Genomic DNA, 25,726 nt, shown 5'->3' on the forward strand with positions numbered 1-25,726 from the left:
TTGATACCTTTGGTGAAGAAATCCGCTTTGTTGTTCTTCTGTAATCAACATTTGAAGTTTTCTGATAATTAGATTTCGGTGCACAGGGTCCGGACTGTACACGGGGTCTTCTCTCGGTTTGTGATTCTCCGCATGCCCCCGATCTTTGAATGACAGGCCATTGCTTTTTCAGCGACCTTGCCTCCTCAAATGGAGGAGGCAGGTGGAGGGGCCGAGGAATCACAGACGGGGAGGAGACCCAGTGTACAGTCTGGCCCCTGTGCACCAAAATCTAATTAACAGAAACCTTCAAATGGTGATTAAAGAACACCACCACAGTGGATTTATTCACCAAAGGTATCAATATAATCAGTATTACAGCGACATTACAGCCATGTCTTTACCTTACATTACAAAATCCTGCTGACAGGTTCTCTTTAACAGTAGGAACATGGAGACAGTTCATTATGTGTTACCTTTCAAGTTGACCAAATAAAGTTACATGTTAAAACTGACCTGAGCACCAAAAAATCCTTGATTATTCATCATGAATGTAGTGTGTGTGATTATACCTGACACATCTGCAGGTTCCTCTCACTGCAGTGCTGTGTGTGATTATACCTGACACATCTGCAGGTTCCTCTCACTGCAGAGCTATGTGTGATTAGATCTGACACATCTGCAGGTTTTTCTCACTGCAGAGCTGTGTGTGATTATACCTGACATCTGCAGGCTCCTCTCACTGTAGAGCTGTGTGTGATTATACCTGACACATCTGCAGGTTCCTCTCACTGCAGAGCTATGTGTGATTATACCTGACACATCTTTAGGCTCTTCCCACGGCAGATCTGTGTGTGATTATACCTGACACATCTGCAGGCTCTTCTCACTGCAGAGCTATGTGTGATTATACCTGACACATCTGAAGGTTTCTCTCACTGCAGAGCTGTGTGTGATTATACCTGACACATCTGCAGGCTCTTCTCACTGCAGAGCTATGTGTGATTATACCTGACACATCTGAAGGTTTCTCTCACTGCAGAGCTGTGTGTGATTATACCTGACACATCTGCAGGCTCCTCTCACTGTAGAGCTGTGTGTGATTATACCTGACACATCTGCAGGTTCCTCTCACTGCAGAGCTATGTGTGATTATACCTGACACATCTGCAGGCTCCTCTCACTGCAGAGCTGTGTGTGATTATACCTGACACATCTGCAGGTTCCTCTCACTGCAGAGCTATGTGTGATTATACCTGACACATCTGCAGGTTTCTCTCACTGCAGAGCTGTGTGTGATTATACCTGACACATCTGCAGCCTTCTCTCATTGCAGTGCTGTGTGTGATTATACCTGACACATCTGCAGGTTCCTCTCTGCAGAGCTGTGTGTGATTATACCTGATACATCTACAGGTTTCTCTCACTGCAGAGCTGTGTGTGATTAAACCTGACACATCTGCAGGTTCCTCTCACTGCAGAGCTATGTGTGATTATACCTTGCACATCTGCAGGTTCCTCTCACTGCAGAGCTGTGTGTGATTATACCTGACACATCTTCAGGCTCCTCCCACTGCAGATCTGTGTGTGATTATACCTGACACATCTGCAGGTTCCTCTCACTGCAGAGCTGTGTGTGATTATACCTGACACATCTGCAGGTTACTCTCACTGCAGTGCTGTGTGTGATTATTCCTGACACATCTTCAGGTTCCTCTCACTGCAGAGCTATGTGTGATTATATCTGACACATCTGCAGGCTTTTCTCACTGCAGAGCTGTGTGTGATTATACCTGACATCTGCAGGCTCCTCTCACTGTAGAGCTATGTGTGATTATACCTGACACATCTTCAGGCTCCTCCCACGGCAGATCTGTGTGTGATTATACCGGACACATCAGCAGGCTCTTCTCACTGCAGAGCTATGTGTGATTATACCTGACACATCTGAAGGTTTCTCTCACTGCAGAGCTGTGTGTGATTATACCTGACACATCTGCAGGCTCTTCTCACTGCAGAGCTATGTGTGATTATACCTGACACATCTGAAGGTTTCTCTCACTGCAGAGCTGTGTGTGATTATACCTGACACACCTGCAGGTTCCTCTCACTGCAGAGCTATGTGTGATTATACCAGACACATCTGCAGGCTACTCCCACTGCAGAGCTGTGTGTGATTAAACCTGACACATCTGCAGGTTCCTCTCACTGCAGAGCTATGTGTGATTATACCAGACACATCTGCAGGCTACTCCCACTGCAGAGCTGTGTGTGATTAAACCTGACACATCTGCAGGTTCCTCTCACTGCAGAGCTATGTGTGATTATACCTTGCACATCTGCAGGTTCCTCTCACTGCAGAGCTGTGTGTGATTATACCTGACACATCTTCAGGCTCCTCCCACTGCAGATCTGTGTGTGATTATACCTGACACATCTGCAGGTTCCTCTCACTGCAGAGCTGTGTGTGATTATACCTGACACATCTGCAGGTTACTCTCACTGCAGTGCTGTGTGTGATTATACCTGACACATCTGCAGGTTCCTCTCACTGCAGAGCTATGTGTGATTATATCTGACACATCTGCAGGCTTTTCTCACTGCAGAGCTGTGTGTGATTATACCTGACATCTGCAGGCTCCTCTCACTGTAGAGCTGTGTGTGATTATACCTGACACATCTGCAGGTTCTTCTCACTGCAGAGCTATGTGTGATTATACCTGACACATCTGCAGGTTTCTCTCCCTGCAGAGCTGTGTGTGATTATATCTGACACATCTGCAGGTTCCTCTCACTGCAGAGCTATGTGTGATTATACCTGACACATCTGCAGGCTCCTCTCACTGCAGAGCTGTGTGTGATTATACCTGACACATCTGCAGGTTCCTCTCACTGCAGAGCTATGTGTGATTATACCTGACACATCTGCAGGTTTCTCTCACTGCAGAGCTGTGTGTGATTATACCTGACACATCTACAGCCTCCTCTCCTTGTAGCGCTGTGTGTGATTATACCTGACACATCTGCAGGTTCCTCTCTCTGCAGAGCTGTGTGTGATTATACCTGACACATCTACAGGTTTCTCTCACTGCAGAGCTGTATGTGATTATACCAGACACATCTGCAGGCTCCTCCCACTGCAGAGCTGTGATTAAACCTGACACATCTGCAGGTTCCTCTCACTGCAGAGCTATGTGTGATTATACCTGACACATCTGCAGGTTCCTCTCACTGCAGAGCTGTGTGTGATTATACCTGACACATCTTCAGGCTCATCCCACTGCAGAGCTATGTGTGATTATACCTGACACATCTGCAGGTTCCTCTCACTGCAGAGCTGTGTGTGATTATACCTGACACATCTGCAGGCTCCTCTCACTGTAGAGCTGTGTATGATTATACCTGACACATCTGCAGGTTCCTCTCACTGCAGAGCTATGTGTGATTATACCTGACACATCTACAGGTTCCTCTCACTGCAGAGCTGTGTGTGATTACACCTGACATATCTTCAGGCTCCTCCCACTGCAGATCTGTGTGTGATTATACCTGACATCTGCAGGTTCCTCTCACTGCAGAGCTGTGTGTGATTATACCTGACACATCTGCAGGTTTCTCTCTCTGCAGAGCTGTGTGTGATTATACCTGACACATCTGCAGGTTCCTCTCACTGCAGAGCTGTGTGTTATTATACCTGACACATCTGCAGATTCCTCTCTCTGCAGAGCTGTGTGTGATTATACCTGACACATCTGCAGGCTCCTCTCACTGCAGAGCTGTGTGTGATTATACCTGACACATCTGCAGGCTCCTCTCAGCTTCAGCTTCCATCTCACAGGCAGACAGGGCGGCAATATTGTTACAATACAGCAGAGCTCAGAGAGCTGCAAAAATGTGTTTGTAAGGAGACAAAGTTCATTTCTCCTCTTCTGTGTTAGTTACTTGCCTCACTGATAACTCCCCCTTCATATATAATAATCTCTGGAGGCCGAGTTATCTTCCAGACAGCGTCCTCCCCAGAGCCTGGAAGAGGTCATTTATATAAAGTGATAAAAGATGATTTCTCAACAACAAGACATCTGTTATGAGACATACAGCAGTCTATAACCTGTATGTCCATGTTAATAGTTTAGATAGGTCAAATGTGGTGATAGATTCCTTTAAATGCACTTAACCCAATAAGAGCATGGGGAAGCTAGAACATGTATTCCTGCTTTGAGTACATGTACATTACTTATGTTCAGCACTTTTTTTTTTTATTACCTATGAATATTTCAAGAACTGAATACTAATTCACATGGATGTGATTTGCATACTTTATTAACTCTATGTATATAAGATCTGTAGTCAAAAGAGCACAGTCCCAAAGTGTATGTCTGTCTTGAAGAGAATGGATTCCACCCAAGGGAAGAAAAGATGCAGCCGGCTCAACAGCAAAGAATATTTCGAGGTTTATAGATAGAATTAGACAAAATAAGCAGGATTTACAGAATAATTTGTGTTTGTCTTTTCTAAATGCTGCTACAACCTTGACCTTGGAGGTGTAATACAGCAATATGATATAAAAACTGAATATGTAAGCAGTTCTCCAGCTCCTAGCCCTGGAACCTACTGCCGCATGTAACACAGTCCGGTTACTTAGAGGAATGCGTGTTAATTAAGATTTGCAAACACAGAGCACATTCTCTGAATTCTTGATTGGGTAAATCCCTATGATTATTCAACAGTTTAAACCATGGGCTCAGCGCGGGTGAACCGGGGATCTGTAGCTCATTTATGACACAAATCCACAAAGAAAGTTTAGAAAGAAAAGCAGCTTGAAAATCCATATTTACAGTAAGCAAGTGCACTTAGGGCATTTCATCAAACATTGCTTCAAGAACAATTATACATGCACGGGCCAATCTAATTACCTCACTAAAAGTGAAGATTATAATATGAGAACATAAAATGTCACAATGGAGAAAGCCATATTGTCGGCTGAGAACCACTAATGAGAATCCTGTCAACAGTTATTACTTTACGGTGAATTGATTAATTGAAGTTTCAATCAAATAAAAAGTTTGGATTAAAAGGTAAATGACTTAAAAAAAAAAAAGAAAAAGACAAACAAGTAACAAAACATCAATATGAAATGAACACGTTTTCCAGGTAAAATCTGAAACATGCAGATTTTGGACAGCTGCTTTACGCTGGATTTTGGGAACAGCAAGAATGATTATCAATAACAGTTCGGTTTCAGGCTACGTATGGTTCTAATTAGATGTGGGTCTGTGAATTATGTAGATAACGTGTCTAAATTTAAAGGGAAGCTGTCATCCGATTCACGCTGCCAATTGACAGAATGAATCATTCTGGCTGCACTAGTACAGCTGTGTATGTTTTACTGTCAAAGGCTGCGGCGTTTCAGAGAAAATATACTTTGATAAGCCAGCCAGGACTGAGCGTCTTGGATGACTAGTCTGATGCTGGCCCCTGGCAGCTTCTCCTCGCCCTAATCCCTTGTGTTGACAAGTCTCTCCCTATACACACACACACACACATGTAGGGTGATACCTGTCAGTCAAAGGGATCGGGGTGGGGAGAATCCGCTGGGTAACGGACTCATCAGCCAAGACACAGTCTCCGACTTTTCAAATTATGTTTTCTCTGACACTATCTCAGAGTAAAACCCGTCAGTAATAGTGCAACCAGACTCAAATTCATGCTGCCCTTGGTTCATTCAGCATGAAACTTGTAATTTTTTTGTCCATGTATAAGCTGAGCCAATTAGAGGAAAAATAAGAATGAGGCTATGTTCACATATTGTGTTTTTTCAGCATTTTTTTTTCTGCAGAGAAACCTGATCTCTTGCCAGGAAGGTTTGTTAAGGATTTTGCTTGTTTTTTTCCCTTGTTTTTTGCTGCATTTTTTGGTGCATTTTTGCTGCACTTTTCAGGATCCCAAAGTTTAGCTTTGCTTCCACCACAGAAGCATGAATACAGGTCACCAAAGCAAGACATTTGTGAAACCATATTAACTAGAATTACAAATGTAACAGTGGGGGAGGTGAATTGTTCAGGAATAATTTAACTAAGACACAGGAAGTGCATTGAGTTTGTAGGACATTATTTATTTTCACACTATGATCTGCAGTTGAATTGCTCAGGGATTGTTCAATTTCACACCTCTGTGGGCCACAAGTATTGTTCACACCTAGGTGAGCCAATGTTTACCGAATACACATCACTAATTTAATTAACTCTATTATCCAAACTGCCATCTCAGGTGACCAAGACAACATGGTAAAGTCACAAAAATAAATGAGTTTCACATACTGCTCTACTTGCTTTTTTTCACTAAAAACACAGCAAAACCTGATAGCTATATTCACACTAGGTGTTTTTTCAGCGTTTTTTCTCCACCCAATGGGTGAAAAACGATGAAAGAAGTGAAGTGCTCTATTCTGCAACAAAACATTGCAAAGCACAAAACACTGATCAAACAAAAACCAAGGTGTGTGCATGAGATTTCAGGAATCTCACAAACTTTGTTGGTAGTGTAAAACGCAGCAAAAAATTTGAACAAAAAAACTCAATGTGTGAACATAGACTAGTAGGTGTATTAGTTTTAAAGGGAATCTATCTGCAAGATTTCACACCCAAGATATGCGTATTTTCCAAGACAAGTCCATCAATACCTTTATATGACCAGTCCGTTCCTCCAATACTGACAAATCAGAGTTTGAATTGATATGCAAATGAGACTGTTGATCAGAAGCCTGTGTCACTCCAGCTCTTTCTCCGCTTAAGTGACTGCTGGAGGCAACAGCACTGGGCGGGAATAGAACTGGAGTGACGGAGGCTTCAGATCCACTATAGCCATTTGAAAATTAATTAAAACTCTGATTTCTCAGTAATGGAGGAACGGACTGGCCAGGTACAGGTATTGCTGAACTTGTCTTTGAAAAAGCTACATGCGCATATAAAATAGTTTGGGGTGTGAAATCCTCCTGTAAGATTCCCTTTAACAAAGCTAAATCACAAACTTATTTCATTTCAAGAAAAATTGCCAACTTTTAAAAAATAATAACCCTAGACAAACCCTTTAAGCATCTTCCTGCCATCTCTACTAAATGTGAAGTATTCTGCATTACATTGAATAAGGAAATGTGCTCACTATATCCATACACTGTACCAGCCTATAAATAGGAAAGGAGATAGGGGCTGATTGATTAAGCATTTTCAATAGTATTGCGTCAAAGTTCAAGTGGTCGATCTGTTCCAAGAAGTAAAACTGCTATTATAGCTTTTCTGTGGGTATAGTTAATTTATAATATACCCTGTAGCTTTAGTACAAGAGCTCAGTATTTTCCATTTTCTACTAAAAAGTGCTCCAGTGACCCTGTATGCCCTCCTGTAGTTAGTGAGTCTCAGCCTCCACTCTGCTCTTTAGAGGTTTGTACAAATAAGACAAAATGCTAAAAAAAAAGTACAAAATAAAAAAAATAACTGAGGGATTATACAGTGCAGAACAGCAATGTTTCAAAAGAAGTGCTACTGTTTTAGACAGCAGGGCAGAAATGTTAAATTTAGCTAGCGAAGGCCAGGCCGGTACAGGCAGATCTCCATGGGCTGCTGCGAGCATGTCGAGATAGCCCGGAATTACTGGAATAGAGAATGAAGTCAAAGAAGCAAAAGCACTGGCGGATTACTAAAGTGTTTTCACGTGAAATATTATCAAGAGGATATACTGTAGGAATAGCAACAAAGAAATATATGGCAAAAAAATGTTTGACAAATTTTGATTTTTACACGAGACACTCCTCATATTGGCAGCTAAGGCTTTAGTTTAACTTTTTCCTTCATAGTCTTCTGTGCTGATTTATTGATGTAAGTGATCTCAAGGAGCTTTGTATATTAATATAATTCCCTCTCTATAGTTTGCTTGCCTTTCTATTAAGAGCATTAATCTCTCATCATAAGGATCACGCCACATTTTATCCACTCGTCTTTGGATCTGTCAGGGCTTACGTCTGACGCTCTGAAAAACAGGATTCAGAGGTTTGCGCTGACGGGGCCATTGGCTTTAATGATGCAGACGGCTTCACTATCTGATCTATCGGACATCACTTTCGATCGACCATGGTGCCCGCCTGAAATAGGTGGATATTTCTGAAAAAGATGCCCAACAGACAATGTAGTGACTTAGTCTGCATCGTTTTTTCCAGGGCTTCAGATGGCCAGTGGATATAATCACAGGTTTGTGGCAAAGAAATGTAAATGTATCAACAGAAAACTCACTTGTTAAAGGCCTCCATGAAGTTTTTTTTTTTATTATTAAATTTGTGTATACAGTATGTGTATGTAATGTAGTGTGTGTGTTAATATACTCCCCTACCACGGCCTTCTCTTGCATCCAGCGTCACTCCGCTCCTCATTTCAGTGACGTCACCACTCTTCAGATTATCCGATTATCAGATTATTTTACAACGTAAGTCTATGGAGAGACAGAATGAGGCTGAAGGGGTTTACACGTTAAGGAAACTTCCAGCTTACGCATAGAAGATAAAATGAGCTGTATAATCTGATGTTTGGTGATATCACTGAGAAGATGAGTGGAGTGGCGCTGGATATGAGAGAAGGTGGCGGTAGGTGCGTATATTAAACACATAGACACTACACTACATGCAAATATGCACAGATTTATTAACAAACAAAAATCTTCATTGTGGAACTCTTACTATTTGGAGAAATACTAATAATACATCACTTTAATGGGTATTTCCATCTCATTTACGTCTAGTAGATGTCTGCCACATATCTAAGAAATATATCTATCTCAAGAACAGAGCCTCAAAAGAATTGAGAAATGGGTCAGTACCTTCTCTATTTACTTCTATGGGAGATTCGAAAATAGTCCACAGGGCCCCATTCACAAGATAGATGCAGGCTCCAGAGGTGAGACCTGCATCTATCAAAAAAGTAAGTCCTATGGTGTGGATATGCCACACATATTCTAGATGGAAATGCCCCTTTCAGTCATTCTTTCCTATCAGAACCTCTTGGAAGGTTCTGATTTTCCATGCAGAGACCCAGCTGGTGGGAGGGAATCTTGCAGAAAATGCTCCCTGGCAAAAAATACAATTAGGATCACAAAATAAAAAATTCCATGTGCAGAATATCTCTATTGTGAAATCTAACGCTGACCATGTGCACAGTCGGAGGACTTATCAAAGTAGTTCAAACAAGACGTGGCGCAGATGGCCATATCCACAATCACGTTGTTGTTTTCATCTTCAAAAAGTTTATTTGCAACTAAAATCAATAGCTGTATAAAATGTAAAAACAAATCTTTGCAGGAGGATGCACCCGACTGTCCCAATTATCTATTCGGACTAGTGAATATTTCTATGGTGCCTAATAAAAAATGGTTGAACTCGGTGGATATCTTTCTGCTGGAAATGAGAACGCACATATTTCCCTAACGGACAATCTACGAGGCTATTTACCACTGAGGCTTTCTATCCTCCGATTCCGGTGTAAGCTTAGTGAATGCCAATTCATTCTTGTAGTGAACAGTTAATGTGTTTATGAGAGTCTTCTGAACTGTTGCCGTCCTCAGTGGCCACCGCGCTTTGTTACCTTCAAATTGCTTCTTTAATGTATTTGATGGGAATCAAAACTATGCCGATGCATTTCCTCCGCAGTCATACCTACCCATTGTGTATTAACCCTTCCGACAGCTGCCAGGAGGTAGAATTTCAGGCAAAAGCAATTTTAAGTTCATTTACTATACAAAATATGTTCTGCGGCCACAAGCATACAAAAGAAATTCTTTTTAAACACTTCATTAGCAATTCAATTACCTGTGTGCTGATAGATCTTGTCCCATCTGTTGCCTCCACTGTCAAGTTGTAATTAGATTTCTGTTCTGCATCGAGAGGTCTAGCAACAATGATGGTTCCGGTGCCCTTATCCACATCAAACCTGCTGTCGTAGTTTCCACCTGGTTAAAAAGGAGGGAAAACTTTAGAAATAGGTGTAGGTACATGGTGTGGAGGCGGCGTGAACAGAAGATCACCAGAGGCCACGTTACGACAGGAGAGTGTGGATGGAAAGTGAGACACGGCATTGCCACAGTGATAGAGGCGTACGGACGAGAAAAGTGACACGTACTTACAAGCACATATGTAATAAAATAAAAGGTAAAAGAGGACTCGTATCAGCAATTATACAGAGTATGGATAGTACTGGTGGGCTTTACATCAAGTGCAGACACCGTGTGGCTCTCTCTGCACGCTCTGACTATCACACCAACATTTATCCTTCCAGGCCTCCTAACAGGACAACGCAGAGAAAGCCACAGGCTGCCGACTTCTAGACTAATACATCATACAAACCGCAAACTGAACTGGATTGATAAAGGAGTATCTTGGGGATCAGTCCGCGGGTAAGTGAATGGGCAGGCTACATATGCCAGTTGGTTGTTATCTGGAGTCACATTTAATGAGCCCCCATTAGCATCATGTTCGTAGTCATCAAATGCCATTAAGCTTCTAACGACGCCGTGTGTTATGCAGATTTAGACACGACTATTTTGTCAAATCAAAATTGCATTTCTTTGCAGACAGCTAGTATGACTTTTAGATTGAAGACTGCTACAATTTTATAATTAGCTGTCATAAAATGATAGCCAGGAGCTAATGCTTCTGCCCTAATTACTCCAATATCAATCTTTCAGGAAGCCAGCGATAAAGAACAGAAATTTGCCCTTGAACAGAAATAACGGAAATACATACAAAAGTTCTTAAGCTAAGCTCGGGGGGCCGGCGGTAATGTGAGAAAATACAAGCACAAGAGTCCAAAACACATGTACATCTGTAATAATGGGTCTAGGACACAACTATGGAGGGATGTCCCATTGTAGCAGATACCTTCTGCTACACAGCTCAGGTCACAAGCCATCTGAAGGATGTAAAATACTTCGTTAGATTGGTCGTCTCCTGGCAGCACTCATAGTAAAGACAGAACAGACACAGAAAAAGATGGAAGAGTCAAAACGGCAGGCTGGGAAAAGAATGGTTATTTTATACAAGAGAATTCAGAATCAAGGAGCAAATATGACTAATCTAAGCCTGACTGCGAACATCAATCTCAGGGATGAGTATTGGAGACCACTCATGAAGACAAGCGGAGAGTGCAGTAGACAATTGAAAAAGAAAATATATATATATATATATACTGTATATACACTTGGCCTACCCGTTTCAAGCCTATACAAGTCCTTAATCATAGCATAGTAGCATAGCATGATTCTATGATTAAGGGCTCTGTATACCCAGTATAGGCTTGAAATGCATTAGAGTAGTCTTTCTTTTAATTTTTATGTTCAAATAAATGTTTTCTTAACGTTTTCAATAGAAGAAGTTGGAATTATCTACATTTCCATATTCACATCCTGGGAACCTGCCCTTGAGCGTGCATCGCACCAAAATAAGTTTTAATGTTACTTGGAAGTGGTGACCTGATGAACTTTGTTTTTCCATATTATTAAAAAAGAGTTGCCCTTAGGAAAGGTCATCAATATCAAATTGGTGGAGGTCAGACTCCCATCACCATCATCGATTGGCTGATCAAAGGGTCAAAGGGCTCCGGGAGTTCTGCCTCCCTTTTATAACTTACCAGTCACAGCAACAAATGTTTTGTAGTGGCCATACCTGGTATTGCAGCTCACTACGGCTTAGTCCATAATTCAGTCCACAAACACTAATATGTGTATGTCATTGTGCCAGGAGAATAATCAAGAGGATTAAGAGGGTGGTGAGAAATGGACTCAGACCACTAACAGTCTGATATTGATGGTCTGTCTTAAAGATTGCCCATTGATATCAGAGTCCTGGGAAACTTCTTTGACCTGGAAAGTTATGTTTAAAGAATTATTCTTCTTGCTGTTGATGATCACATTGTATTTTGATATCTATCTCACCCTTTAAATTATTTTATATCATGGCCTCCCACAATAGTAAAGTTAGCATTAGCTTAGACACAGTGTTTCACAACTCCAGTCCTAAACAGTAGGGATGAACGTACCCATGGAAGTTGGGGTTTGTCGTGCTCGACCCGACTTTAGTCCAAAGTTCAGTTTGGGTACCAGTACGGGACCTGAACCCCATAAAAATGAGTGGGAACCCAAACTTTGGAGCTGGAAAATCTCTAGCTCTCTCTCCGAACTGTAAAACTGACTTCCAGGAGAAGTCCGGTAAGAACCCCGAACTTTACAGTTTGGGTTCGCTCATCTCTACTCAAGAGTCATCAACAGATCATATTTTCAGGATTTCCTTAGTATTACACGGATGATAATTCCATCACGTGTGCAATAATACTCAGTAAGTCCTGAAAACATGATCTGTTGATGGCTCTTGATGACTGGAGTTGGGAAACACTGGCTTAGAGGGACCTCTACTTATGCCCATCCAGAGCTTCTTGGTTAAAGTGGTGAAACGTGATATAGGGGGTTGGGATGGGTTGTTGGGGTTCAGTTGTTTTATTGTTTTCAAAAAATATTAAAATTCAAAAATATTTGAATAAAAAAGGGGGATTCTATGAGATTACAAAGACAATACCCTTTTATCCATAGGTTGTGTCTGGTAATGCAGCTCATCCTTATTCACTGGCTGGGGAGCACAGCCCATGGAGAAAAATTTAAAACAAGCAGTCATGTTATTTTTCATTTTATAAATCCCATTTAATGGTTTATATCTCATTTTCAGTACTACATTTGCTCATCACACAGTTTCTCGGTCATACAGTAACCGCGTCCATCTCTTTCCTGCAGTTACACCTTATTGATTCAGAGTCCAGATGGGGAGCGCTCTGTATCACAAAGTAAAGTTTAATGACATGTGATATGAGACACGATGTGAGACATACTGAAACATCTGACAGTATGAAGCGGAAAGCTTCCCAAGCTGAACAGAAAACCAGGCAGGCAGAACAAGCCAGGGAATGCAGCCTCTCCAGCCAGAAGGACACCAGTCCAGCACCGCTGCCTCTGAGCTCACTCTTCCGAAACCGTGGCATGGCACGCACAGAGCAGCCGATAAAACCACTTGTCACAAATCCTTGGATAATGCACTAAATATATAAACGCACATTAACTGCGGCATTGTAATTACAGTCAGCAACATATATTTGCAACGTATAAACTGCAGTTAGCGATAAATCTTTCCGAAACTGTGCATAATTGCACAACATCTGGTGGGATTAAAGCAAAGTGAAGGATCAGCAGATGGATGGAAGTACCTTTTCTGAACATGTAAACACGCATACAAATAAACCGCAGAAGAGAGGACAAAATAAGGAATACACAGAAATATTATATTATTCTACTATTGTAATTACTATTGTCCTTGTTAGGTGTGGACACCACCTCCCATCCTGCCCGTCATTACCTGCTCCCAATAATAACTAATGTATTGCTGACAATTTCTATTCTAATGTGCTTGACATGTAATGTGCTTGGCATGTATATTTGGGCTGCATTTTGCTGTACCCTAGAGTTGGTTCTTTCCCATTGATGGTGGGCTCCGGTTTGTATGTCACATGACATCTAGGACAATAAAACCCAATGCCAAGTTCTTGGGAGTTTGCTGGGTGAGTTCTCAAGTATGAAGGGACCCTGTACGGTGTTGTTCTGGGATGATGCATGTAACGTCACTGTGTAGGGCATGCTAGACACTTAATATAGAAGGTGTGGATTCGGTATGCTTTGAGAGAGCTGGTCGTGAACCTGAATTGTGGAGAGACCCCTTGTTGCTGAGCGTCGCTCTTAGGAAGCTGGAAACTACAACATAGCATATACACAGGCTTGGTGAAGCAAGTCTCCCTACCATGCTGAATGCCGTAAGGCCCAGCAGGTCAGAAGGGATAATGATGAGAAAGACCCAAGAAAAAGAATAAATTGAGATACTTCTAGCAATTTAACCTAGGAAACCAGAAATGTATTGATTATGCTTACTTATATAGCGCCATCATATTGTACTTAAGTTATGATCATCGTCGTCACCGTTAGGGCCTCACAATCTGAATTCCCTGTTTTTGGAGTGAGGGAGGAAACTGGAGAACCCAGAGGAAACCCACACAAACAGGGGAGAACATACAAACTCCTTGTAGATGTAGTCCTTGGGGGGGATTTGAACACAGGACCCAAACCAACAGTGCTTATCACTGAGACTCAGTCCTGCCCATTGAATAAACCACTAGCAAACAGAAAGCTTGTTAAAGGGGAATTCACCACTAACATCACTAAGTTATTAACCCCTTCTCTTCCTTTGGATTTTTGTACAATTGAATAGCTGCGGCCAAGGTACTGCAACCTTTGCTCCCACTTTTAGTTATTCCCTTCTTTAAAGCCTGTGTGGATGAACTTGTTATAGTTATGCTTTAAGTTCCTATGTATTTTCAAGAAACCCCTATTAATTATGACTATTCTGAATATTACTATCTTTATTCTACAATTAGTCATTATATAAACTAACAACAGCAATAAAAAAAAATTTTGAAGTTAAAAGCTTAGTTCCTAAGTTGCTTGGATCTTTTTATTGGTAACCATGTGTTTTCCTTTTATCTTTATACATATAGGCAAACCCAGATGTGAATGCTACCTTTGTACCCACTAATAGTTGCACCTTTGTTTATCTGGCTATAAGTGGAGTTTCACAATGTAGTTATGATTTAAAGCAGATATCACCAGATTTTACAATACACACTGTGTACATTATTAAATAGATCACTTTGACCTAATGCGACTAGTGTACTTACTTTGAAAATCCATGTCAAAATGGCTGTGCATTTTTTTTTTGTAAGGAAAAAAGTGGATTACCATCCACTTAGCTTGATTGACAGCTCCTCAGTGTTCTGTTTCCCTGCTGTGGCTGAGATCTCTCACTGCTCAGTACAAGCTGCAGTTGTCAGTCAGGCTGGATGTGCAGAAACTAAATACACTGAACTCATGAGCAGTCACTTTGCAGCTGGACATCTAAAATTCTGACTTTAATATCAGGATAAAACAGCCATTTTGACATGGGGTTTAAAAGATCTGTTTAATAATGTAAGCTGTTGTCTACGTTGTATTGTAAAATCTGGTGACAGATCTGATTGAAAAGGATACTATCATCAGAATATGGGGTCTTGCTGTAAACCTTTCTTGAATGGACAGTAGCTATGAGTCTAAGTGTGCTTTCACACTGCGCTTTGTCCTACGTTCATTGGTCCCGTCGACGTCCTGCAAAACTGGATTCGGGCGTATGTGCATATGAGTTAATAAGTGCTCTGTGATACATCATTTTCCTGCATTTACGTCTACTGGAGGTGGACACTCAGACGCAGTACCCTGACCGGAGGCGCCGCTGATCTCCATGCGGCTACCGTCGGGAGATCAGCGGCTAGGGCCGCTGATCTCCCGAAGGCAAGTGTGAAGGGAGGACCTTCACAGCGCCGCCGGTTGGGATACTTCTGCTGCGAGCAGCGGAACTACCCGCACAGGCAGCGCCGCTCCCCGGTCCTCACCAATACAGTTCGGTGATTGGTCGCGGCCGCCGCCCGTGACCAATCAGCGATTTTGGCGCCAAATTTAAACACCGCTCTGCTGATTGCGCCCGGTCGGCCGCATACATATTCTAGAATACCCGATGCGTTAGAATCGGGCCACCATCTAGTTGTCATATAATTGGGATTCTTACATAGATCCATATGGCTCAAGTTATCCCACACTTTAGATTAAAATATAAATGTTCATACAGCCGCCATACAGTCTCCATACAGTCTGCATCTAGATCAGCATTGTGACTATAATGTCACTGTATGTGCGGCTAAAGAACAGCAAATCCCATGTTCCTTCTAGTAAGCAGGGAACAAGGATGGGGCTTATATCCCTCATGTCATTAAAGTAGCGGTGACATCTCTGCCCTTCTCTGGAATCAAACAATCGCAAAGTAAATCTGCGCAGAGAACATACAATCTTGACTGCTACAATATCCATTTATTTAGAGAAGCCAAGAAACAGATATATATATATTTTTTTAAACGGATTTCCGTAGTGAGGTCTATTAAATTACCATAAGTCCCACACAAACCTATTCTTTTGAGAGTAAAGGCCAAAAAGAGGGAAGGCAGCTAATGATAGAAGCGATTAGTAGCAGTCACCTGGCCGCCCGCGTCACGTTCTCAGCGCTAATCAGTGACACAAATCTTGAGAGGGATGAAAAAAAAGTTCAATTTCCATGTCATTTCATAGAGCTACCTCCACATTTTAGAAAATTCAATATATAAAATGACATTACTGACTGGCTTCATCTTATAAGTTCTTCCATCTCCATTATACTTTTCAGAAAGCTTAGGGAATTAATATGTTAAGTAAATATGTGCATCTCCTAGCTTTCCATTAGATCATATATGAATGGAATCAACATGAAACAATCAAAAAAATTCCAAATCTGCACATCCAAATTCCTTCCTGGTGAATTTGTGGGGGAATTTGCTTCACAGAGGCTATCAAAGGAGAAAGTTTGTAACCTTGAACGTGCATTATTCTGCGGCACATTCACCCCCAGGCTCGGCTTTTATTCACTTACAGCACTGCCTTCAGCAGCATTACCATGTCAATGATAAACCTTGTCTTCTGCATGTGCTTTTAGATGATCACTCACTGAAAATGTATTCAGCTCCGACCAACAGCTTGAAATACAATAGCAGCAAAACATGCTAGGACTCTGTTCACATTCGCTAGGTGTATACTGTACATCCTGATGATAGGTCTTCAATATTAAAGTCACCATAAACCCCTTTAAAGAGGACCAGTCACTTGCCATAAACATGTATTTTTATTACTTGGCCTAAAAGTCGCTGTTCTCCTGAATCTGGTGATGACGGGTTTTTTTTCTTCTTCTTCCTTCCTGAGATATGGTCCTCTCCTGCCTGTATGGAAATCTAGTTTCGCTATTTGAATAGTAAGGTCCTTCAACTCTTCTCTGTAGCCATCTATTAAACAACCACTCCCCCTTGGCTAACAAGACTATGAGATGCCAGATTCAGGAGAACAGCGGTAATTATACTAAGTAAAGAAAAAAAGAAATACATATTGCTGGCAAATGACGACTCCACTTTAAAGTTGCCTGAAGCCCCTCGCAAAAAGCTGAGGTTGAGGTCACTTGACCATTTCCCCCCGCGGTGGTCACTAGTCACTGAGAAGAGGAGCTGAACGGTGCTGGTTACTGGAGAAGGTGGATGTAGGTGAGTATATTAACACACAGTATACTACATACACAGATTTAATAAAGAACACTCAATGGGAGGGCTTCCTTAACAATTTTGAAGGTAGATGCTCCTTAAAGGAATACTCCCATACGGGAATATTTGTATGGAAAACAACTGCAGTATGAAGTCAGGAAGACATTTTCGCCTAACATGGAGCCATTAATGTCTGCCCCATGTAAATTGTCTTTATTCACTACCTGACTGAACCTGCCATCATTACATCCTTTCAGGAATCTTTCAGTTAGAAACTGTTCTGATGAAAACCGTTTTCTGAACTCTATGAGTATATTGTCCTATTGTACTATTCAGAGAGGTTTCTAGATTGAGTATTACTTGCACATGAGTGAAATAATTGTACATACTTACCGGTAATGTCAAACCACAATGGAGAACCCCCAGGTTGTGCAGTTATCACGCCAATCATATGAGCAACAGGATCACTTTCCATCACAGTGAAGGAGTGAACCTCTTCGTCAAAAGAAATTGGTTCCATTAATGGTGCTGGTTTTGAAATCCATTCTATATGCAGTCGAGTAGTAGATGACTTCTGAGGTCTCCCATTATCAACAGCTTTAATCTATAAGTGAAACATAAAGCACATAAATCAAAGGAGCAGAAATCAATAGCGGCCACAATAAAACAACTGTAATTATTATTTATGCTGCACAGAACGCCTTGTGTCCTGCCGGAGATCCTCCGTCTTCTGCTCTGCGATAGCTCCCTAAGATCACACTATAGAATAGACACATGTGGATAATAGACTTGGCATTATACATTACCCCAACCTTGATCTAAACAGCGCAGAAAACAAACTACTCGACACATTGACTAGATGGAAAACAATTGGCCACGGCCTTTATTTAAAATATTAAAAACTCATGATGGGGCAGCTCCCGGGTATGACAGCGCCGGAGAACAGACACACACCCCCCGGCGCTGCACACTTCAAGGGCAGTCACCAGGGCAGAAACTACTATCTTCCCTACTACTGACCCATGAGTGGCCGGACCCACTCACCAATCACTTAACCCTATCACCTTGTGGACGTGACTCAAGAAAAATAGCAGGAAAACATCTTCCCTCCATTTAACCCCTTCAGTACCAGAGGAATACAGGGCACCAGATAATGCCATGTATTCCCCTTCCTGAAGGTCCGGGGAAAATCATTAATTCATAGTTGACCGTTATCCATAATAAAGCTGCATCAGAAAGCAATTGGTCACAAAGTAACAATTTAAAGAGAGTCCAAAGCTCTAACCGATCATTAAGGAGCTGTAACACAACAACTAGAGACGTCACTGCGGCACTATCCTACCTCCATATACCAATTATGGAGGATAAAACCTTTTCTCCAAACAACTGATCTTGAAAAACCTTCTACCTGCCATTATCATCACTTTTTTCTCTGTCGTTCATTCTTCCTCTATGGATTTTCCATAAGGCATGTGCCCATGTTGTAAATGCTGTGGTTTTTTTTCCATTCTTTTGTGCAGAAAATACGCTTTGTTTAACATTAACTGAGATGTTTAAAGACGCTGTGTGTTTTTTGCTGTGTTTTTTCCCCACTTCTGTAAGGGAGTCTGAAAAATGCATATAAAATTGAAACTACATCTTAAAAGGGAACCGCTGTCGCGTTTCAGAAGACAACATACTTTAAAAGCCGCCAGGTACCGAGACCATGCTGTATACTAGTCGGCCAGGTGCCAACTTCTCCCCACCCACTGACCTGGAGTGACCGGTCTCTGGCTATACGCACAAGTAGGAACTGCCTGTCCAACTGGTTTCCCATGCAGCTCAGTCCCTTCAGGCTTTTAAAAGTATGTTCTTCTCTGAAATACCTCAGCGTTTCAGAGTCAACCATAACTGCACCCAAAAGGTGATAGGCAGACAAAAGAAAACACATGTCTTAAGCTAGACAGACTGCAGCCAGAAACCAGAACCCAAACACCCAGAGAAAAGGTGTGTCTGCTGTGTCCCGACAGAAAGAGAAGCAGACCAGCCCGCGCCCGATACATTCTGCCCACGGATTGGGCAGCATGTATTAGTGATCAGGTTGCCGTTAAGAACAGAATTACAGTACATCTTCATTCTAAAAATAAGCATACAAATCTTTTATGTAATCTGGACAAAAAATGCATTGAAAAAATGGGAATCCGCATAAAAAGGCAACAAAAACACAATAAACACACTAGGCTGCTATTGTGTGTTTTCATGTGGACACCTGCTGAAAACATGCAGAAGAAATGTAGCAGAAAAACAGGAGCAAAAAAAAATAAAACGCAGTGTTGAACATCGTTTTTTATTAAATTTGTCACCCAGATATCGAATAACCATTTACTCAATAAAATTTACCATTTATTTAAAAAAAAAAAAAAAAAACGTATGTGTAAATGGTCTGTTATACAGTATTCTGATGTGAATTTTGGGGAGCACATTTGGGTGTCAGAGACATTAAAGGGGTTGTCCAGCCTGTAGAAAGAATGTTAGATTAAAATGTAAAGAGATGAAACAAAATACACAGGAAGCTATATGTTGTTTGGAAACAAAACTGAAAAAAAGGACCTGGAATTGGCGCTGACATTTTGAGATTAGGGTAACCTTCTTATTTTGAGTATAATAGCAAGTGTTTGCACTTTATACAGTTTTTTTTAAAAAAAATGGGCATCCATTTAATATATACGTTAGCTACTTTCAAATTAATAATGTTACTTTTGCACAAAAATGAAAACTTTAGGATAAATTGAAAAAAAAAAAAGAAGACTGTTTGATCATACCCAACTCCAGTAATCTTTAAACCAATTTTCGGGGGTTCTAATTCGTATAAAGGCCAAGAGAGGTAACTTTTTCCTCAAGATAATTTACTGCTTTCATAAATATACTATATATTATATTAATAGTTCTGACTGCTACTGAAAAATATATAATTTTAAAATACCGGATTCTACTTACCGTAAGAATATCATACTCTCCTGCTCCGGAAAACTTTTTAGAGGAAACAACCCCAGTTTTGGGTTCAATGAAAAATTTCCCATGCTCATCTCCATCCTCAATGCTGTAGGAAATTTCTGCATTCGGACCATCATCCTTATCTACAGCTATGACTCTGTAGATGGGATCCCTCTTGGTGATTTTTTCCCGCTCGTTCCTTTCTTTCTCAGGAAGTTGGATCTTGTAAAATTTTTGAAGAAAAGAAGGTTTATTGTCATTCTCATCCAGAACCTTGACGATGACGCGACAAACTGTGGACCTGGGAGGATATCCGTTGTCCATGATAGTGACCTGTTCAGACAAGAATAACATTTTACGATGTGTCACCAGGAGGTATATCCCTGAAGTACGATACTATACAGTAAATGCTTCCGAATATGCTTTTTGGAGGCAATGTTCATTTTAAAGCCTTCCTAAATTAATGCATAGCTTGGAAGTACAAGCACAGCTTGAAATGTTCCTTCGGGAAGAATAGAATTTATTATTCTTGTATGCAGCTAAACATTTAATCAGTTCCAGAAAAGCAAACAAATCTGTAAAGAGATTTAAGTGATTGGTTGTTCAGAAAAGGCTTAATCTGAGAACATTTGTCACAGCGAGCAAACAGAATGCTGATACTTGTCATGAGATGCTCGGGCTCGTCAACTTCTGTTTGCAGAAATGGCAAGCACAGCCATACGCTGCTTCCCGTGTTTTGTCATTAGTTACTTAAGTCCTGCCAATTGCTTGCCATTTGGTTACATCTTCACATTAATATGTAGCGGATATTGTGACAAACAGGCGTAAAGCGCAGAACAGATGAAGAACCCTATGTGGACATGAGGATCATTATTTCATTATTCAGCTTCCTAAATTGAAATAAAACACCCTCTCATTCGCATCCTTACAGGAAATTCTGGAGCACGGCGTGGTTATGCTAATATTGTGGGCCTATTAAGGCATCATAATCCGTAATGGGTCAATAATTCACATTGCATTGGTTTTCTACTTGCTAAGCTAATTGTGTATCTGCATTCTCAGACTATGATGTGATAGACATACTAAAAAATGCCCACATCCAGATCGGCCCCCACTGCACATTCTGCATTCTTGGGCACTAAAAAGCAAAGTTTTTTTAAATCCATAATTTCATGCCAATGATGTAATTTCAGATTAAATACCATGTTCTCAATTACTGTGTATTGTGGCTAGCAGGGTTATCTACATAAAAACTAGAAGATTAAAACAGGGACTCCTGCCTCTGGGTGTAATGATGACCACAGGGATATTTTTCCATTCATCTGACTAGCACTAAAATATTTTTCACTATACACTTGTCATTAAAGGGAATCTGTCACCAGGTGTTTGCTACCCCATCTCAGAGAAGCATAATGTAGGAGCAGAGATCCTGATTCCAGCAATGTATCACTTACTGGGCTGCTTTCTGTTATTTTGATAAAACAGTAATTTTATCTGTTGCAGATACAGCAGTTCTCAGAATGCTGAGCTCTTTATAACCCCGCCCACACCACTGATTGGCAGCTTTCTGCCTATGCACAGTGTAGACAGAAAGCTTCCAATCAGTGGTGAGGCGTGCGGTTATAAAGAGCACATGAATATGGAGGACTACATGACAGCAGGTTTACTAGTTCTCTATATAAAATCACTATTTTTTCATCAACAGATTATCAAAACTGCTGCCAGCATCCCAGTAAGTGACACATCGCTGGAATCAGGGTCTCTGTCTCCCCATTATCCTGCTGTCATATTAGGTGGCAAAAACCTGGTAACACTTTCCCTTCATAGAAATCATGTTGGCTCCCTCTGACATTTCAGCGCTACTATCCTGTCTTTTTACATATGTATTCCCCATGAACTACCAATATTAGATTACCTTTTTCATAACTATATGTATTGAGGGGCCTCTGTTGTTCCTTCTATAAATGTATTAGGAAATTGACAAGTAGGTGTTACCATTCCCTTTTTTAAAAAAGGTTTGTCCCTAACACTTCAACATTGTTCAATCAGTGATACCCGGTGAGGCAATAAAGGGATCACTACGTAGTATTAGTGTCCTTTAAAGTGGAAATGTCTGACTACACAGCTTCTCCAAGCTTCAAGAGCCGATCTCCGGATCCGCTTCATTTACTACCACAAATGATACAAACAGTGGTGGTGTCAGTGGTGCACAATAAGCTTGGGACCATTTGCCCCCCTGCTGACTCCATACATGACTGGGTATATCCAGATAATCACTCCTGAATAAGCATTTGCCATCAGTCTTTATTGCTAGGATAAGACTTTTCTAAAACTGATATTTACCAGTGATATTTAGAAGTTGTCCACACACCTTAAAAAAAGTGTTGGCCAAACCTGCTGATTTTTGTCAGGACCGATCAACTATCTAATGTGCAAAACGGTGTCCTTGCCATTCCATGACGTTAGATATTGGGGTAAAGAAAGTTCTATTATGGTAGATTTCCACTTTTATCCTTGAGAACATATGCACTCTCAACCAAATGTGCATGGAGGGGTCAGGAGGAATAGCTGTCAGCCGAACTATTGTTCAGTTGACAGCTATCCATGGCGTTCAGCTAAATCTGTCATGATTGCAGACTTGTGAATCTTCACATTGAGCTTAAATCACAAACTTTCGGTCACGCGCCCGCCGCTCCTGGTTATAGAGCCGGACAATCCTCACAGTATGCACAATGCGAGAATTACCATCTGCAGTCACATAGCGTAACTGCAGACTTGTAGCCTAAGGAGGGACAACCCCTTTAAATAATTTACAATTAGCAGTATCAACCAAACAAAGGGAAAAATGGCTATCCTCAAACAAGGCAAACAGCTCTAATAATAATAATAATAATAATCGTAACAACAATATAATAAATAATTCATAAATTGCTCACATTTTACCCTTAATTTATTAAATGATTAGATTTGAGATTTTTAAAGCTTCTTAGTGCAGAATGATGGGGTTGCGTTGAGAGGAGGAGTATTCGGGATTGTGCAGTACATATCACTAAACCACAGTGCAGTAGAGGATCAAATTTCCTTGTAAACAAGGAAAAAAACCACTAACCCATCTGGTCAACATTTCAACATTAAATTAATTTGCCAGATGCACACAACACTTGGCTGTGGCTCCTCCAATCTAAATACCACTATGTTTCTGGGTGCCTTCCCAAACCATATTCATGCATGCCTCCATTAAACAGACAAATAGGAATAGGCCCATTAAGGCTTGCATTACACTGTATAACAGTATTTTATGTTGCCTTTGCTGTATCATTGAGCTGGCAATAAAGAGAAGAACAAAAAAGACCAGCTGGGGGGCAAAACAAAATAAAAGTAATAAAAAAAAAAATTACCAATTACAAATCACAGAAATATTTTTCGGCACATTAACCCATGGCAGAAACAGATAGATGGAGACTATATGATCCGTAGCAGCGCTGTGCCTTATAAATAAAGATTAAAAATGGATCATAACAGCAGAGGCCAATAACTGAAATTCAGGCAATTTTAGTGTTTATTAAAAGTTACTCTTGCTTGAGGTCGAAAACGTCAAAATGGCTGCAGGAGCAAAAAATCTTGTTTATTGCCTCCACTTTTGATATTCAGTTTAATTTATGGATCTGTATATTGTGGCGCCCCAGAGGGTTCGACTGCCACAGGGATGCTGCACTTCTCTAATGGAGTGTGGTGTTCCTCCTCTGAGGTAAGGACAGTGTGATAGTCGTGACCCAACCTTTGCATCCAACACCACATTTCTCCACCAGAGGGGGCTAGTATGCACTAGGTGCTGCTCCCCTGGTTACAAGGTAGACTGGGGAACCAGTTAGTGGGTGAGGGTGGAGGACCTACAAGTTAGTTACACTTTAAATTTCATATTTAATAAAGAGCCATCTTTGGTTTTGGTCTTTTGTCTGTCAAGCGGTCTTTGTGCTGTCAAATACTGTGCGTAACTGTGATCTCCCACTCTGAGCGTGGATCCTGTGTGGACCTGCAGGGGAGGGAGACACGGCCCTCGTACCCCGGCCTTGGTACGAGGGGCAGGTTGCAGACGGGGAATGTCTCAACCCGGCCAATGACCAGGACCAAGAAGGCCCGGAGCTTAAGAGTGTGGCTCCATAGCAAATGGATCCCAGGCAGGATGCAGACGGAGCGGTGTACGCCACCTGTCCTCGCCATGCTGATATATTCAGAGGGAGTCCGGCTGCAAGAGGGGTACCGGCCCCCGACACCCGACCTTGCTACTCCATGTCCTGGTGGGGAAAGCCCGGTAGGCCCAGAGGATCCCACCGGGTATCGGACAGAGCGGAGCTGCCACCCGTGCCCTTGTTCTGAGAGGAGCTCAGAGGGAGACCCGGCCTATTTGCGCACACACGGAGAGGAAAGGATTCGGTCTGTAGTTCAGGAACACTCTGGTGTAGGGTCCCGACTGAACGCTGGACTTACTCGGAGGTTGTCAGACCCCCGTCCCTGGTGACCGCATCTCTAAAGTGAGTAAAGCCTTGGAAGTTCACCCCTATGGCCTCCAGACTGTTTATTCTGCGCTACACCGCACGACGCGGCGCCTGTTCTCCTCTACTACTACCCCCTCCATCCTGTCCCTCTGCCCTGAGGCCTTGCTCCGCCTGTGGGGAGTAATAACTTTGGCCGCCATAACACCATGCCTCAGCGGACAGCAGCGGCGCTGGTGGCCTTCACCAGGTGCCACAGGTGGCGTAGTCGTAAATCAGCCACTCAACCCGGATGGGCCCACACCATCTCTTTTAATGTGACGGCCCTGAGCACGGGTCGGGTCCGGGCCACGGCTGCACCCCATCTCTCCATCACAGGACCCGACTCCGAGTCCCCCATCATCCAAGGTAAACTAAAGGGCTTTTTCGAGTAAGAGGCGTCACATATATCACAGGATGGCACTGTCACCTTATATTCCCCATCACATCTACTTGGCTTCAAATGCTAAATGGCACGTTGGGATGGATCAATGGCTGGCATGGTTACTTTGCAGCACTGGGGGTCTTATGTCAGAAACCCCTCTAGGATGATATCTTTATGTTGTCTGCTTGTTCTAGCTTTTATGTGAATTTTCTCTGGGTACTCTTATTTTCCAAAAATTAGAATTGTATAAAATGGTGCGAGTATTATTCAGAGGTAATTAGTAAGCCACACCGATGTAGTCACTCACGTGAATGACAATCTCTGTACAGTGTTACAAACTACAATGATAATATTAAAAATAATACCGTAAAAACCTAAATATATATATTCCGATAAAGAGCATATCAAGAACTAACAAAAGGATAGGTCATCAGTATCAGATCAGTTGGGTTCTCACACAAGGCGCCCCCTGATGATAAGCTGTTACCACCTCTGATGCCGGATGAAAAAAATGTACAGAACTGGAACAGCGCAGCTCCGTACATTGTTTATTGGCCGCTTCCAGGTACTGTACCTTATTCACATTCACT

The 25,726-nt window shown here is 41.7% G+C and overlaps 1 protein-coding gene across 7 annotated transcripts in view; it reads right to left on the bottom strand.

Annotated features, from left to right (window-relative positions):
- The window catches only part of FAT1 (FAT atypical cadherin 1), a 296,807-nt gene that overhangs the window by 96,804 nt on the left and 174,277 nt on the right, over positions 1-25,726 (bottom strand). For 5 of the 7 annotated variants that reach the window (XR_012248471.1, XM_073645370.1, XM_073645373.1 and 2 more), the window contains exons 5-8: positions 20,223-20,552; positions 17,640-17,850; positions 10,895-10,963; positions 9,827-9,966 (exon numbers count right to left, since the gene is read on the bottom strand). Coding sequence is in view for 6 of the 7 variants with exons in the window: in XM_073645370.1 (XP_073501471.1) it covers positions 9,827-9,966; positions 10,895-10,963; positions 17,640-17,850; positions 20,223-20,552 (750 nt within the window). In the remaining variant the exon portion in view is untranslated. The remainder of the gene's footprint in view (positions 1-9,826; positions 9,967-10,894; positions 10,964-17,639; positions 17,851-20,222; positions 20,553-25,726) is intronic. The other 2 variants (XM_073645374.1, XM_073645372.1) reach the window with 1 other exon arrangement.

The sequence above is a fragment of the Phyllobates terribilis genome, unplaced genomic scaffold (genome assembly GCF_046119375.1).
Source record: "Phyllobates terribilis strain yellow unplaced genomic scaffold, ASM4611937v1 Scaffold_1__5_contigs__length_1240528914, whole genome shotgun sequence".
Classification (NCBI taxonomy): domain Eukaryota; kingdom Metazoa; phylum Chordata; class Amphibia; order Anura; family Dendrobatidae; genus Phyllobates; species Phyllobates terribilis.